Below are 16,359 nucleotides of genomic sequence, written 5' to 3'. Positions count from 1 at the left end.
CGAGAGCAATGTGTAAACCTTTGAAATGCGCACAACCTAGCTCCACTGTTGTATAGAATTTATTTTGGCGGGTAAGATTTTTTTTTTTTTTTTTTTTTGTAACTCTTTCCGCCTTGTGGGCACTAAGATGGCCTCTTATAGCAAGCCCATTATGGGTTCGGCCAAGCCCACAATGAGGCGGCCGGGTGGTGAGGGACGGGAACCGACATATCCGGACGGACCACTCCCCGAAATATTCCTGGGGATTTTTCGACCCGTCCGGATTTGATCCCGGGTCCCCCAGGGCGGCAGGCTGCTAACCTTGACCGCTCGGCCATCCGGCCGCTGGCGGGTAAGGTTAAGTAGTAATAAGGTGATTGAGTTTTATTTTTTGCGCAGACGATCTATCGTTGCATTTTCAGCGCCCCTATGACGGCGCCTGGTGCGGTCGCACCGTTCGCATCGCCCTAGGGCCGCCCCTATATTAAAAGCAAAAACTATCAAAAGTAATTTCTATTCAACCTTAGGCGCCGAATTTTATCACGCCGATAATTGACATTCTCGTTTTAAAAAAATTCGTTCATTCTGGATGTTAGGTTTCACTCTTGTCCCGAAGTGAATTCGAATGTGAAAGAAATTTCAGGGACAGCGAGGACGTAGCTCAAACGGTAGAGCGCTTGCTTCACATGCGAATGGTATCGAGATCAATGTTCGGTGTCTCCATTTGCTCCTGTTATTTTTAAAAACGTCTGCAAGGAATAATTTTTTTGGCACCACAAAAAGTAATTCGTTTTTCCGTTCCACCCTTCTAAAAGATGCTAACGACAAGTACCGCGACCGGTATCTGTGCATCGGTATTAGGGTTTCTCAAACGGGATTCCGAGATCCCGGGATCCCGGTTGTTTTTTTAACCCGGGAAATATCCCGGGAAATTTTTCTTATCCCGGGAAATCCCGCAAAGTTCTTAAAAATTCACTTTTTTCTTATTTTGTGTTAAAGTTCAGGAAATTTTGCAAATAGAAGGTATAATTAACTCATAAACTGTCAGAATACATTTGTATTTATTAATTTTAAACCTACTTATTAGTTTTTTAAATTTTTGCTCGTTATGGCGTGTGTGAGGCCCGGAAATAGCCCCCCAAAGGGGATATGTACAAGTTTGTTGAGTCAAACCCCAAGATTATAACTTTTATAAGTGTCGAGTCGGTGACACCGGACTTTGATGCCGACGCTCATAAAGAGTAACGGAAAAAATAAAATTTTAGGTAAAGAAAATTTAGAAAAAAAAAATATTAAAAATTTAAGACGCAGTTTAGAAAGCAAAACGAAACTAGAAAGAAAAAAATATCAAAATGAGCGTAGGTGTCATAGTCAACAATTAAACGCGATCATAGTCTAAAAGACGGTGTCGGGTAAACCTTCTCTTGTCGACCTTTCCTGCGACCTAACGAAGCTCCATTTACACCTGGAGACAGGTGGGATACCAATTGGGAAGCGAGGAGGAGAAGAGTTAGCCAATTAGTGATGATTCGATCCCGAGAAAATTATAAAGCCTCCGATGTCAAGGACAGAAGGAGCTTCCTCTAGACTACCTGTTGTGTTCATTTACCTCCAATAGTGGTGTTTCCGTTCATCTTTTGTGCACTGTCTCTTCAGAATTTCGAACTTTTTAACTCGACGTTGCTACGGGGCCCCTCCAGCGTAGGACCAGACCGAAACCGAAAACAACCTAAAGCTCTGAACTCAAGGACCATTGCTAAATTTATGTAAGCATTTTCGACTAAAATAAACGGTTTCTATGTGAAACGCTTGTTTTTCTGCCTCCTCAAAACCGCCACCCACATGCGTATAGCCCTTAGCCATCCCGACGGTTGGGAATAAAAACTCCCCCCATTTCGGCGAACTTACACATGTCACAAATGGTCAATAATCAAGGCGTGGCTTATTTGTGTCAGGATTCTGAAAATTCTTTACTTGTCAGAACCTGTAATATCTGGAATAATTGTGATTATGCTGTTTTAGTTTTTAACCATGCCCAGTAGCTTCAATAACTGCGTAACGCCAGGTTGTGCAAATTGGGCCAGGATACAAACGAGTACAAAGTCTGCAAGTATGAAGTTTTTCTTCATAAACCTAATTATTAAAGACAAACGAACTGTCGAATTATCGGGCTACAAGCTTAATACCGCTATTAAAGCAGCCAAGGTAGACAAATCAAGAATACTAGAGAACAAAAGAAGTACTACAATCTCGAAAACGAACTAGAAATCTCCAGGCTACGGGTGAAAAAACACATAACATCTGTTTTCTCTTAAATGCATTAAACACGACTCCAATAACATTAATTGAATCGGAAAGGGCATTCTCGCAGTGGCGTAGCGTGGGTGTCAGCAGGGCCGGATTTACCAACCAGGGGCCCTGGGCACAAATTCGGTGGGGGCCCCCATTTAAGAGTAGGCAAATTTGATGATTTAAAAAATTTACATAAAATACTGTACTTTCAACTAGATTTCAGCTAGGAAGTTGTAAATTTCATTTAAAAATAAGGTTATTGTAAACATACATATATTTTATTGTGTAAAACTAATTATTTTTAATTGAAAAATACCTATGTAAAATTTTTCCCGAAATTTTCCGATGTTTCGTAGGTTTTTTCCCGGGTTTGGTTTTCTTTGCCTGTGGCCCTCATGATTAGGCCACACTAGACTGTCGCAGTAATGAAAAAAATTATGTTTAAACATAGTTTTGTGGGGGCCCTAGGCACCGGCCCCAAATGTCCCTATGTAAATCCGGCCCTGGGTGTCAGCCGCCCGGTGCGGAGGGAAATTTCGCCGCCCCCTTATTTAGGTATCTCAATTCAAAAGACTAAAATATACAGTAATTCTAAGAACTTTTCGGCAAAGAACAATCAACCTTATTGTGTATTGTACAGGTGTAATGTGTATTGTGTATTTATTGTGAAATTTTGCCGCCCCCTAAAAGTGCCGCCCGGGGCGGGCCGCCCCTTCCGCCCCCACTACGCTACGCCACTGCATTCTCGGTAGCAAGACTGTTTATTACTAAAATACGAATTAGATTGAGTGATCGGAATATTGACCATCTTTGCTTTTTAAAATCTTATAAAAATTTACAATAATATTTTATATTACGTTTTATTTAAAAAACAAAAATTACCTTCTAAGTTAGAAGTTTGATCTAAATTCATTTCTTTTTTGAATTTTCAACTTAATTCAAAGTCACATTTTTTTATTGTTGTATGCAGTTTCCGGGAAACTATAATAGATTTTTTCTATTGGTGAACATTTCTACGTAATTCAAAGATAATTTTTAATGTATATCTTACACAGCGTTATTAATACGATTTTGGAGGTTGGAAACGTATTAAATTACTTTAAAAAATGAAAAATAATTATATCATTTGATTTCAAGATATTTTGTATATCTTAAAAATAATTAATTCTATTCCGGTATTTTCCGGGATCCCGGGAAACAGTTCACTTTTATCCCGGAATCCGGGACAAGCAAAAGACCGGGAAACGAGAAACCCTAATCGGTATACACTTCACTTCATTACAATCGGAGTGCGATAGACGTGTTCGGTACTTAATAGCGAGATAGAGGCCGAAGTTTTAAACGCGTTTAAATGCGTGTTCAGCGCCGCTTTCCTGTAAGCCTAGAAGTTTGACAATGGCATTTGGAAAGTCAGTGAAATTCCAGACTTTCCAAACGCCATTGTCAAACTTACCCGGTATAATTTTATAAACATCCGACGTGTCGCTGTAAGCTGTAGTGAAAGTATTCAGGAAGAATGGTTAGCGAACCGTTTCTCATTGACGTTTGCAGCCGATCGCAAAGAGCGCGTAACCTACTTTATTACCAGTGATGTTTTTCGTTTGCAACCGCATTACAAACGCCTATGTGGACTATTTATAGATGATATTTTAGCTAATTGGTCGCCTGGGACGTATCTCGAGTGGTAGAGCGCTAGCTTGGTGTGAAATCTTACCGAGATCAATACTCGGCGTCTCCAAATTAATTTTTTTTTTACATATTTTAAATCTCATTTTTTTTTCTAAAATTGTCTGCCGATCTCATTACATCATATTTGAATTCGATCATATCGTTTATTCAAACGATGTGATCGAATTAACGAAATACTTTTCAGATTTTTGCTAAAGTTATCAAGTAATTCTCTCTGAAATTTAAACAAAACTTGACTCTCAAAAATCTGTCTCGAAAAAATTCCGTTTTGCAACTTTGGAACTTTTCGGTTCGCCAAAATGTGTGCCCGAAATTCATATCGTTTCGAAAGCACACCGTCCATATAAAGTCGGTAGCAGCAATGTACAGTACGTGACTACCACGTTTCCATGCGTGACGAAGCATAGTGGAAAAAAAAAGATTACAATTGAACGGAGACGCAGAGTATCGATATATCGATCTCGGTACTTCTTGCATGCAAAGCGAGCGCTCTACCAGCTGAGCTACGCCCCCGATATCAGAACGTCTTTACAGTTCGTTTGCAATCTTTCATTATCTACTGCCAAGTAACGTTTTCACAGTTGCAATCGATTATCTTCGTGTTTTCAGCTGAGTGATGCGGTCTTGGTGTAAAACTTGGAAATTTTCGAATCATGGTCGCGTTTGAGGAACGGGGGAAGATAAATGAAAGTGTCTTTGGAATGAGAATATTGTCGACAATGTACGGATCTGGACTTGTTCGAAAAGTCAACGTCTGCTGTTTCTTGATGTCTGCTTTCAAGAGCATGGTTAAGCATGGACTCGCAGGCAGGGGCGAATTCTCTGGGCTTGCTTAGCATGCGCCGCATGCTTAAGTGAAAGTTTTGACTGTCAATATATTTTTTATATGAAAACAAATATGCCAGTAATAATTTATTCTAACGTGTAAACTCTTTTATCATTTGTCGTTGCTTTTACATTAGCAGCTAGCGGATAGTCGTTCTAAGCAAGTTTTTCCGGTTTTCGTAGCAGCAGAATATATGTGTAGTTAGTTAGGAGAATGATCTTTAAAGAAACGCAACGACCAATTTGTTAAGAAAATTTTTCGCAAATCGTCAATGTTTTCACGGTTTCAGTTAAGGTTATCGGCGAGTCTATGAAGATGCCCGTTTGCTCGATTTTTCATGTACAGTCTAAACCAGTGGTTTCCAAACTTTTTCATTCTCGGCGCTTTCGCTAAATCCAGATTTTCTCAAGACGCTCTATGTCAAATTCTAACAAGTACAATTTGCGAAATAGCCAATATTTTTTAAATTAAGTAAAATTATAAAAATTTTATAACATTTCGTGGCGCTCCTGTGAGGAAGCCGCGGCGCACTCTTTGGGAACCGCTGGTCTAAACACATCCTTGCACGAAAGTGGCTAATGTCGTCTAAAAAACGAAAGCGTCAACGCGCGGCAGTTGTAAACAGTAAGTAGCGCGAAAACCTGAGAGTAGGGACGAATCCTGACCAAAATTTTTGGGCATGCTGAAAGTTATGATAAGAATAATAGGCAGAAACGTTATTTGGTGTGACTAAAAAAGTATGGACTATTATAAAACCCATTATATCTACACATGAAATATGCGAAATATATTATAATGAAAAAGTATTAAAAATTTATGATAATAATTCAATTTTTGTGGGCTTTTGACACTGGAGGCCCAGGGCTTAAACCCTATTCTGCCCTGTAGATCCACCCCTGTACACAATACATGTATGCTAACTGGGTACTGCAAGCTTTCGATACAATCTGGCTGTGTTAAATGCTTCGAATGACGTCATGCACGAACACTTGTTTGTTGCGGAAAACCACACGAGCAAGCGATCGAGTTCCCGCAAGCATAGCACTGATTTAGCTATCTACACCGGATCGCTAATCGAGATTTCGACACTCCGTACCAATATTGCTTGAATGCACTTTTCGAAACTGCGCGATTTCGACAAATCAGTTGAAAAAACATCTTTGAATGTCATAGAAATATTTAAGTAAGTCTGTGCGAATATCAATCATTTCGAATCAAATTCGAATAATTTAAAGCTTGTCGAGCTCGAATAATTATAAATAATACACAAAACCCACGTTGTGGTATTACTGAAAATTAAAACCTTTTCAACGTTCCTGGCAATGTTAATTATTAATTATACTACACCATATTAATTTTTTTAAATTAAAAAAATATGTATTTTAACGCTACAGCGTTGTTTTTTAAAATATTTTTCGAAAAGCAAAACATTTATAGTGGAGAAATGTGTATAGTTTTCGATAATAGTTTATTAGCACGGATTAAATATTTAAAAAAATTTATGTCCAACCGTTTATGGTCTGAAATAATGTCTTCAGTTTGCACACTATTATCACACGACCGGATAACTCCAACCTTAAATATATGTACAGTATATATAAATTGTAATACAGTCATTTATAAAACTAAATTTTTTGAATTCCACCAACATAGTGGCTATTTCCTAGTTTTCACCAAATCACCAGATCTAGTGGTTTTATATTTAATTATCAGGATTCACGCCCCCTGATAAGCCAAAATAAAACAAGCATCTAGCTGCAGCACGTATACATTAATTAAAATCATGCAAACAGCAGTTGTATATACTTTTTTAAATACTGTATAAATGCAGTATCTCTACAAGATATTGTATTTTAAAAATTAAAGAATGAATAAAATGATAAATACATTTTTGATAATACTATTTTGAAAAATAATAAAATGAAAACTTGTCGAAATATATTGTATTGTATAAGTTGTTTTTTTTTTAACTCTTTCCACCCTGTAGGCACTAAGAAGGCCTCTTTTAGAAGGCCCATTATGGGTTTGGCCAGGCCCACAATGGGGCAACCGGGTGGTGAGGGACGGGGCCCGACATATCCGAACGGACCACTCCCCGAAATATTCCTGGGGATTTTTCGACCTGTCCGGTTCGAACCCGGGTCCCATCAGAGCGGTAACCACCTTGACCGCTCGGCCATCCGGTCTATTAAGTAAATGTAGTACTGACGAATAGGATAGAATTTTAAAAGCCCAAAAATTTCAAAATAAATAAAAACATTTCTAATTATAAATACTATTATATTTCTAAATAATTTTTTATTTTTAATGTTTTAAAATAAAACATTAAAAATTAACACCTTTGCCATTATTTTGAGTTTTAATAAATTATTTTTTTTATTTGCATTTATTGTCATCTGGCAGTTTTATTCAATCGACAGAGACAAGATGGTGTCGACCGACGTTGAGTGAGTATACAATATGGAACGAATATTAAAGTCATATTTTAATAAATTTCAGATAATATAAAGTAACTTATATAAATTTTATTAATAGGACAAAACCAAGTTGGGCAGATCAGGTGGAACAAGGAGAAGGTAATTTATATCAATATAATTTTTAACACGTGAATTATTGAATGAAAATTAATCATATTTTATTATATTTACATCATGTGTTGGTGTTAAATTTTCTAAAATACACATTAATTCATCTAATTAAAAAGAAAATAATCAATATTGATTACTTATATTATTTATTCAACGATATATTTAAGTTATTGCCGTCCATTTTTATCATTAACCGAGATCTTTGGTTGTTGGGACCTTATCAGAGCTATAGACCATAGGAGTAAAAAAATCAAAAGGAACCAATGGGTTACATGTGATTCTTTGTAAGGTATAGCCCCTGAAATCTGCCTATCTGGAATTTTGAAAATACTCAGAAATAGGGTAAAATTTAAAATTTTAAAAATCTGGAACTATTTCTCAAAACTGCTAACAATCAATTGTTTTTCACTTTACCGGAGACATCTAAATGCACACAAAACATGAGAAATGCCACTGCACTGAATATTTTGGAGTTGTGCGGCATTCTCCGTTAAGTTCCTCGCATGTTTAATATGCTGATTTTCAGGAGACTATATCTTGTAAAAGGTCACGTGTAGACCATCAATTTCTTTGACTTTTTAATTTTTATGAGCATGGTCCACTGCTCTGATACAGTTTCAACTACTTTTCGGAGCTGTAATCTTACCAAAGTGACTTCTAGCAAAACATTTAATATTTCAGGAAATAAAAATATGATAAAAGTTACAATAAATTTCTAACAATTAAGGGTTTTTACGAATAACTGAGAAATAACCAAAGTATGTGCAGCATACAACTAAATTTTGATTTATAATTTTGTTGTATGTAATATATTGAAAGTATTTGGAATTCTTGATTAAATTTTTGAAGTAATGGACAAATGATGGACATTTCTACTTTGTTGAAGTGAGATATATATCAAACACAACAGCTGGCTACATAGACCATTATATAGAATACAATGTGTAATTGTTTATATATATATGTGACACATTTGATGTAGATTCACAGTCATTTTAACTGAAGGCACATTTACATGAACAATGCTAGTCATTTGATTGGAATTGACCCAACGTAAATTAAACTTGAAGAAAAATGAGACACATTTTTACAGGTTGATGTAAGTTGTATGATGAATTAAAAACAAAACAGCATTGAGTGAAATAGTAACTGTGGGAGTACAAATAATTTACAAAATAGCAACGAATTGAACCTTTAACGAAATTTCAGGATAATTAATTGCAAATTCAATAATCAATTGCAACCTCTAATGTTTTCGATCTACTTAGGAGATCTTCCTCAGGATTCATTAAATAATTTGTTGTGCAATGCATAAAGTACAAAAGTAAATATAAAATGTTTTTTTTAAAAAAAGAATAAGTGACACTGCTGAATATGTCCACGGATGTTGGATCAATGTCTTTAGTGCATTAAAATGTCTTCTGCAAGAGTTATTTTTGTAGTTTTGATAAATTTTTAAAATTTACTCATATCAGAATGGGTTTGCTTTTCTACCATTTTAAATGATATTTTCTGTCAACATGTTTTTCAGATAGAACAATGTACCTTTTCCTTTATACAAAGTAGAATAGACACATTCAATCTGTTGGTTCTTGTCACTGGAATCGTTTATACATTCAATCAAGGCCATTTGACATGCTTTTGGTAATGGTCATTTGGCAAAAGTAAAAAGGGTTTCTATTCTGAATTGAACCAGCCCACCAAACAACCATATTGGAAACTAGTTTACATATTCAACTTGTTTTTTATTTACCTTCAATTTGATGGTTGACTTGAATCAACCCATGTAAATGTGCTTTAAAAGAAATATAGCCATTGACCTTTTTCTCTTTTATGTAACACTGTATCTCAGTGGTATTTTCGCATGTGATTTGATCAATTCTATATTTCTCAGCTTATTTTCATTTTATATTTTACTTTTTTTGACAAATTTTGAGTTTTTCTCTATGAAATGATGTTGATGCATCAACTAAAAATGAAATAAAGTATGAAAATATTTTACAGAAGATTAAAAGTATTCTAAAAAGTCAAATGTAAACTATGTCTAAAGAAAATGTGATTATTTCACAAGATACTTCCTTTACTACACCTTTCTTTTACGCCTAATGCTAATCTGGCTAGGCTCGAATTGGGAACTCTGTTTTATATCAAATACTTTGTTTACTTTTAGAGAAATACTTCTATGGTTCCATTCATTCTGATTGGCTGTATCTAAGAGTTCTGTCACTTGTTACTCGTAACCAAACGTTTTTTTTTTACTTTATCTTTTAGATTTTCTATTTTTCTGAGATCATTTTTCTATTGGTCTGTTCAAAATATGGGCTGTCTGGAACAATCCTACATGAAGATTTTCTACATTTTAAACACATTTTTAAATGGTTACTTTACAATATATAATCTTTTGTTTTTATTTATGTATATTCTTTTATCATGTGTATTGATTTTTATTCTTTGTTATTTGTATTTTAATCTCTTGTTATGGGCATTATTTATGGGAGAGGATATCAATTGTCTTGTGACATTTCCTTTTGTACATGCAATAAATAAATAGATACTGTTAGCAAAGAAAAAGGCTCACTCATGACTACAAGCATAATTAACCATCTAAAAGGAACACATCCTCTTCAATACAAAGAGAGCTTTGTTTCCTCTGAAAATTCAAACAGCAAAAGCATCAGTAATAGAGTAAGATAAAAATGGTCCAAGTCAATCAGCTGAACAGACTGCAAACCCCACACAAACTACAGATGCAGAATGCCTTTGATTCAACCCATCACATTAAAATTTATAGAAAGAATGCTGCTCTGGGACATAAATAATCTAAGGGCAGTGAATATTCACTGTCACATAGAAATAATGGCACTATACTTACAAGGATTGATCAAATGAAATCCATTTGAGTAAATTTATTAAGGAAAACAAAACATATATTTGTTAGTATGGAATAGTTAAACAAAGCAATATATGAGGAAGCCAGAATAGACTTGTTCATTAAAAAAGTCACTGTAGGCATTTAGATGTGCTTCCCACTGCTTGGGGAGACAATGGATACCATCCATGAAAAACAATGTTTAGTTGGTCTTTGAATCATTGGGTGACTGCTTCCTTGACTTCCACATCAGAGTTAGAGCAGTGTCCTTTTAGAACTTTTTTTTAAAAGTCTGAATGAATGAAAGTCAAACAATGAGAGATTGAGGCTATAGGAAGGGTGGTGCAGAACCTCCCAACCTGTTCACGCTAAATCATCCTGTACAGTGTTCACAACATGCGGTCAAGCATTGTCATGGAACAAAATCATCCCATGTGATAGCAAGCCCAGTCCCTTGTTCTTTAAGGTTTTATGCAGCTTGTCCAATGTTGCATTGTAGCAGTTGGTACTGATGCTGATGTGACGATCGGGATATTGTGAACTTTATCATTTATATGTACCTTTATAATCTTTTAACTATATTTTATACAAACTCTACATTTTATACAAAAACGGAACGAAATAGACCAAAAAGGGTTAGTTAAACGGGAAATCAACTGATAAATTCTGTTGATAAGAACAGTTTAAACTCGATTCCCACGAGTTGAGTTCCTTGTTAAGATGAGTCAAATTTCGGTGACACGACTACGTCACCAATAATTTTATTGGTCCAAGAAGATCATCTCTTCTGACGAAATCAAAGAAGGGCCTGCAAACTCCCTCCCCATATAAAAAGGGAGTACGATGAGTAAGAAAAAGAAGTTGTTACTGACCGTGTGTTTGTGCGCCAAAAGGATAGTTACCTGTCGCCGCCGATCCTCCCTCATCATCTATATTCAAGCCGAACTGTCATCGTTACACTTCCTACCTGAACAACTATTACCTGTTAGTGGACAGAGTCATTACCGACGATCTACTATAAGATCATTTATTCTTAGCCCGAACACCTACAACGGTCTATAAGGATATCATCGATTATTACATCGACATCCGACTACATATCTTGAGGTATTTATCCTACACGCGAATATTTGTAAGCTCTCTCTCTCTCTCTAATCCGCGTAGAATTTATGTTCGCGGATCGTGAGCCATGTACCTTATCACGTGTTTCTCTGTAAAGTAATCGCTTGTATCTAATTAGTCCTATGGAGAAAATAAACGGGTATATTTTTATATATAAATCTCTGGGTGCGTTCTTTCCGTCATCCTCTCCACTCGCTTCATTCCGGGTCTAACCCATACGTAACCGCTCGCGCAATTGATTTTCTGTATCAATCTAAGGATACAGTGGTGTCATCCTGACGTGGTATCAAAGAGATACCGGCCCTATGGTCACAGTGGTGTCAGAAGTGGGATTTTGTTTTGAAGAAAATAGTCTAACAAAGAATGGAGGCTCAAGGTGGAGAGAATCCGGGAGGAAGTGCACCTTCGGGATTATCCGGAATGATTCCCTTAACCCCCTCATTTTCGGGCGACACATCAGGATTGCGCATCAGGGACTTCTTTGACTCGCTAGACGAAATAGCAAAACTAACTGGATGGACTAAGGCACAAAGTCTCGGCGTCGCGAAGTTAAAATTAACGGGCATAGCGAGGGATTTCGCATGGAAGGATGCGCGAATGCGAGCAATTGATACATACGAGGAGTTCAAACGACAAATGATCTTACGCTTTGAGAAAGAACCATACTCGCTTAGACTTCAGAAATTCCATGCATGCATTCAGAAACGCGACGAGGACGTACAGACGTACGCAGTTCGGTTGCAAGGCCTAGTATCGGAGACCATAATCGAACAGACAGGGGCCGATGCTCGCGAAACAGAAATAATCAAGCGATGCCAAAATAAAGAGCGAGACGAGCGGCTACTCGCCCAATTTTTAAGCGGTCTCAACGATAGAATTAAAAGACGGGTGATGTCCAGAGAACCAGATTCCTTTGATAAAGCAGTTAAAGTGGCAATCAGCGAGGAAACTATAGAGCAGTTGACCGGGAAATCACAAGGGATAGTCGGGGCAATAACCAGTCCCGAGGACGAACGCACAAGTAACCTCGAAGCGACGTTAGCTAACATACAAAGCCAATTAAACGAACTAAAATTAAAGGAGGATCATCAGCGGCGTGGATTCACACATCCAGTAAGCAGGGGAAGACACTATTATTCCTCGAGAGGAGGACATGGGTATTCTCGATTTGATTCATCTGTCAGGGGAGCGCGCGGCAGAAGCCGACCGTATCGATCAAACAATCTACCAGGCAGACGAAGAGGCAACTTCCAACCTAATCTAATTCAAGCGCCAACTCAAAACCCACCACAGGGGAGAATAAACAAAATGAATTGGCGACAGAATAATAGGCGATGGAGGAACGATAATACACACACACGTCGACCTCAAAAAAATATCCGATCTGAGACCATGACTTTAGATGTACAAGAAAAAGGAGATGAATTGGGAGTGCGAAATCGAATAGGAGCTAGAAGGATAGGCGATAATCTAGAACCTAGTCTGTGTTGTTCAATCAACGATTATCCAGCTCGACTGGCGATAGATACTGGTTCCACGGTAACACTTATATCTCGAACCTTCGCTAAGAAAACAACTACAATCAATTTTAATGAAAGGGGAAGAAGAATACTCTTTCAAAGTGTCACGGGACATGGCATCAGAACGTATGGAACTATAAGGTTCCGGTTTCAAATAGGACCTTTACAATTCGACTACTCCTGTTATGTAGTAGACGATCAAATACCTCATCCTTTTGACGGTCTATTAGGACGAGATATAATTAAGGGCCAAGAACTTCTCATAAATTTAGCAAGAGAGAAAATAATACTTCCAGGAGGAGAGGAAATAGATTTTCGGAAGCCAGAAGTGGAGACAACACGATCAATCCGAGGAAATGGGAAACGAACTCGTAAGGGTACGTTTATACGACCTCCTACTAACTCTATAATTATGAAAAACGACAAATCTAATATTTCACAACAACCTATTCCTAAAGAACAGGCAAGAGAGGTAATCTTGATAACAGACTGCAATCTTCCTCCAAGAACAGAGATTATTACTACCGCGAGAATATCCGGAGTAAAACGGAGAGGAGAAATAGGAGTTATAGAATCGGAAATATCTAATCCAGAGGGTGTCCTAGGTGTCGATTCCTTAGTAAAGACGAGAAAAGGAGGCCAAGTCCCCATCCGAATCATGAATCTATCTACTCAACCAAGGAAATTATCCAAAGGCGAGTGTGTAGGAACCTTCCACAAGGCAGTAGAGGAAGAAGATAACCCGAACACAATCAAATCTACTGACGCTCAGAATTCGAGTGCAACTGCAACTCTAACGAAAGAGGAATTCGGTCAACTATTCGATTGGACCCGCATTGGAAAGGACAAGAAGCGTCCCTTATTAGATCTATTGTACCAATATAGGCATGTGTTTGCCGCGAATGACTATGATTTGGGATATTGTCCAGTAGTAGAACATGAGATAAACACCGGAGATGCCTCTCCTGTGTATCAACCACCTTACAGGATACCTTATGCTCAAAGAGAACAGATGAATAAAATCATTGACGGACTATTGGAACAGGGTATAATAGAACATTCGAAATCTCCCTGGTCAGCCCCCGCTTTGTTAGTGAAGAAAAAGGATCAAACATGGCGTCTTGTGGTAGATTATAGGAGGCTGAATAAAGTGACAAGGGCAGATCCTTATCCTTTACCTTTGGTGCAAGAAGCGCTTAGTCTTATAGGTCGGGCGAAATACTTCTCGACAATGGATACCTTATCAGGATTCTGGCAATTAGGATTGCGCGACAAGGAGAAGTCAGCGTTCTCAACCCCTGATGGTCATTACCAGTGGAATCGCATGGCAATGGGCCTTTGCGGAGCCCCAGCGTCTTGGCAAAGGGCCGCAGACTTTATCTTACATGGCTTAAAGGGGAAAACCTGTCTAGTTTACATGGACGACATACTAACTTTTAGCTCCGATTTCCAAACGCATCTAATTCGTTTAGAACAAATCTTTCAGAGACTGGCTACAGCGGGTCTAAAATTAAAACCCAAGAAGTGTCATTTCCTTCAACAACAAATAAAATTCTTAGGACATGATGTCTCGGCTGAAGGAATACGACCCGATCCAGATAAAATAAAATGTGTTCTGAACTTCCCTCGTCCTACAAACGAACACGATGTCAAATCTTTCCTTGGATTAACGGGTTACTACCGAAGACACATTGATTCTTATGCAAAGATAGCAAAACCTCTAACCGATTTGTTGAAAAAGGATAACAAATTCCAATGGGAAGAAGAACACGAACGCAGTTTCGAGAGACTCAAAGAAATAATCACCTCAGCTCCTCTTTTGAAATCTCCAGACTTTTCCAAACCCTTTATTCTATCCACAGACGCATCAAACGAAGCAATTGGAGCGGTCTTGTCTCAAGAAGAAATAGACGGAGAAAAACCTATCGCATATGCTAGCAGAATATTAAGAAAACCAGAGAAGAACTATAGTACTACGGAGAAGGAGTGTTTGGCGGTAGTTTGGGCCACCAAATACTTCCGACCATACCTGTATGGGAGAAAATTCACTATAATAACGGATCATCGACCATTAAGATGGCTCATCAGTAATAAAGACTCTACTTCAAATTCTCGAGTTGCACGATGGGTCATTTTCTTACAGGAATTTGACTTTGATATCAAACATCGAGCCGGAAGTTGTCATAAAAATGCAGATGCATTAAGTAGAATTCCTATTCGACAAATTTCGACTGCCAACAACTTCGACCCAATCTATTCAAAGTCTCAAATTGGCGAATTTCAGAGAAAGGAAGAGAAATGGAATACCATTATTCATCATCTAGAAAGCGATACGTCTCCAGATCAGACACAACATTATTTCCTAGATGAAGAAGGAGTGTTGTATCATCAACAATCTACCCCTCAAGGGGAAATCATAGAACAACTAGTCATTCCGTCCATCTTAATTCCCTACATCTTACGAATTCATCATGACACACCTATTGGAGGCCATTTGGGATCACAGAAAATGCAACAAAAACTTCAATCGCTGTTCTACTGGCCAACAATGAAACAGGATATAAAAACCTATTGTCAGAGCTGTCAACGTTGTGCTTTAATGAAAAGAAAGGACAAACGACAAGAAGCGGAATTGCAGCTATTTCCTCCTCTAACACGATTGTTCGAACGTACCGCTATGGATGTAGTAGGACCTTTACCTGTCACGTCAAATGGCAACAAATATATACTTGTTTTCATCGATCATTTCAGTCGTTATGCCGAGGCCATACCTTTACCGAATATTCAGAGCAAAACTATTGCGAAAGCATTTGTCACACATATCGTCCTACGACATTCCACACCTGTTCAATTACTTACTGACCGCGCACCGAATCTAATATCTAAGATGTTTAAGGAAGTATGCGAATTATTACAAATAAAACGACTTCTTACTACCGCATATCATCCTGCATGTAACGGAATAGTGGAGAGATTTAACAAGACCCTTATCGATATCATTGCACATTATGTAGCTAAGGACCAACGAGATTGGGACGAATGGATTCCTTATGCGTTGTTTGCTTATAATACAACTATACATGCTTCTACAGACGACAGCCCTTTCTTTCTATTATACGGGAGAGATCCAACCTTTCCTTTTGATCTAATAACTAGTCCCACGAAAACTAAATACGATGTTGAAGACAATTATGCATCAGAACTTAGATACCGAATGACAGAAGCTCATCAGGTAGCACAAAAACATGCAGAACAAGCTGCCCGAAAAAGACAGACACGACATCGTCAAACTCACAAAATACCTACGTATCATATTGACGATCGAGTATTTTTGAACGAAGTAATTGTACCTCAGGGACTTAAACGAAAGTTGGCACCGAGGTGGTCAGGGCCATTTCGAATCGTGGCTGAACTAAGCCCTGTTACCTTCATCATTGAAAACCTAACTACCAAGAAAAGACTGCAAGTACATGC

General features: G+C 37.7%; 1 protein-coding gene across 2 annotated transcripts in view; it reads left to right on the top strand.

The window, feature by feature from the left end:
- The first annotated feature begins 7,189 nt into the window (after positions 1-7,189).
- Positions 7,190-16,359, top strand: part of LOC136978222 (eukaryotic translation initiation factor 3 subunit G-like) — a 29,277-nt gene continuing 20,107 nt past the window's right edge. For both annotated transcript variants that reach the window (XM_067273880.1, XM_067273879.1), the window contains exons 1-2: positions 7,190-7,233; positions 7,322-7,362. In XM_067273880.1, coding sequence (XP_067129981.1) covers positions 7,214-7,233; positions 7,322-7,362 — 61 coding nt within the window. In that variant the 5' untranslated portion in view covers positions 7,190-7,213. The remainder of the gene's footprint in view (positions 7,234-7,321; positions 7,363-16,359) is intronic.

The sequence above is a fragment of the Centruroides vittatus genome, unplaced genomic scaffold (assembly GCF_030686945.1).
Source record: "Centruroides vittatus isolate TY-2023 unplaced genomic scaffold, ASM3068694v2 contig_5, whole genome shotgun sequence".
NCBI lineage: Eukaryota > Metazoa > Arthropoda > Arachnida > Scorpiones > Buthidae > Centruroides > Centruroides vittatus.
Note: the sequence above shows the minus strand (reverse complement) of the source record. Positions and strands in the feature narration are given on the sequence as shown.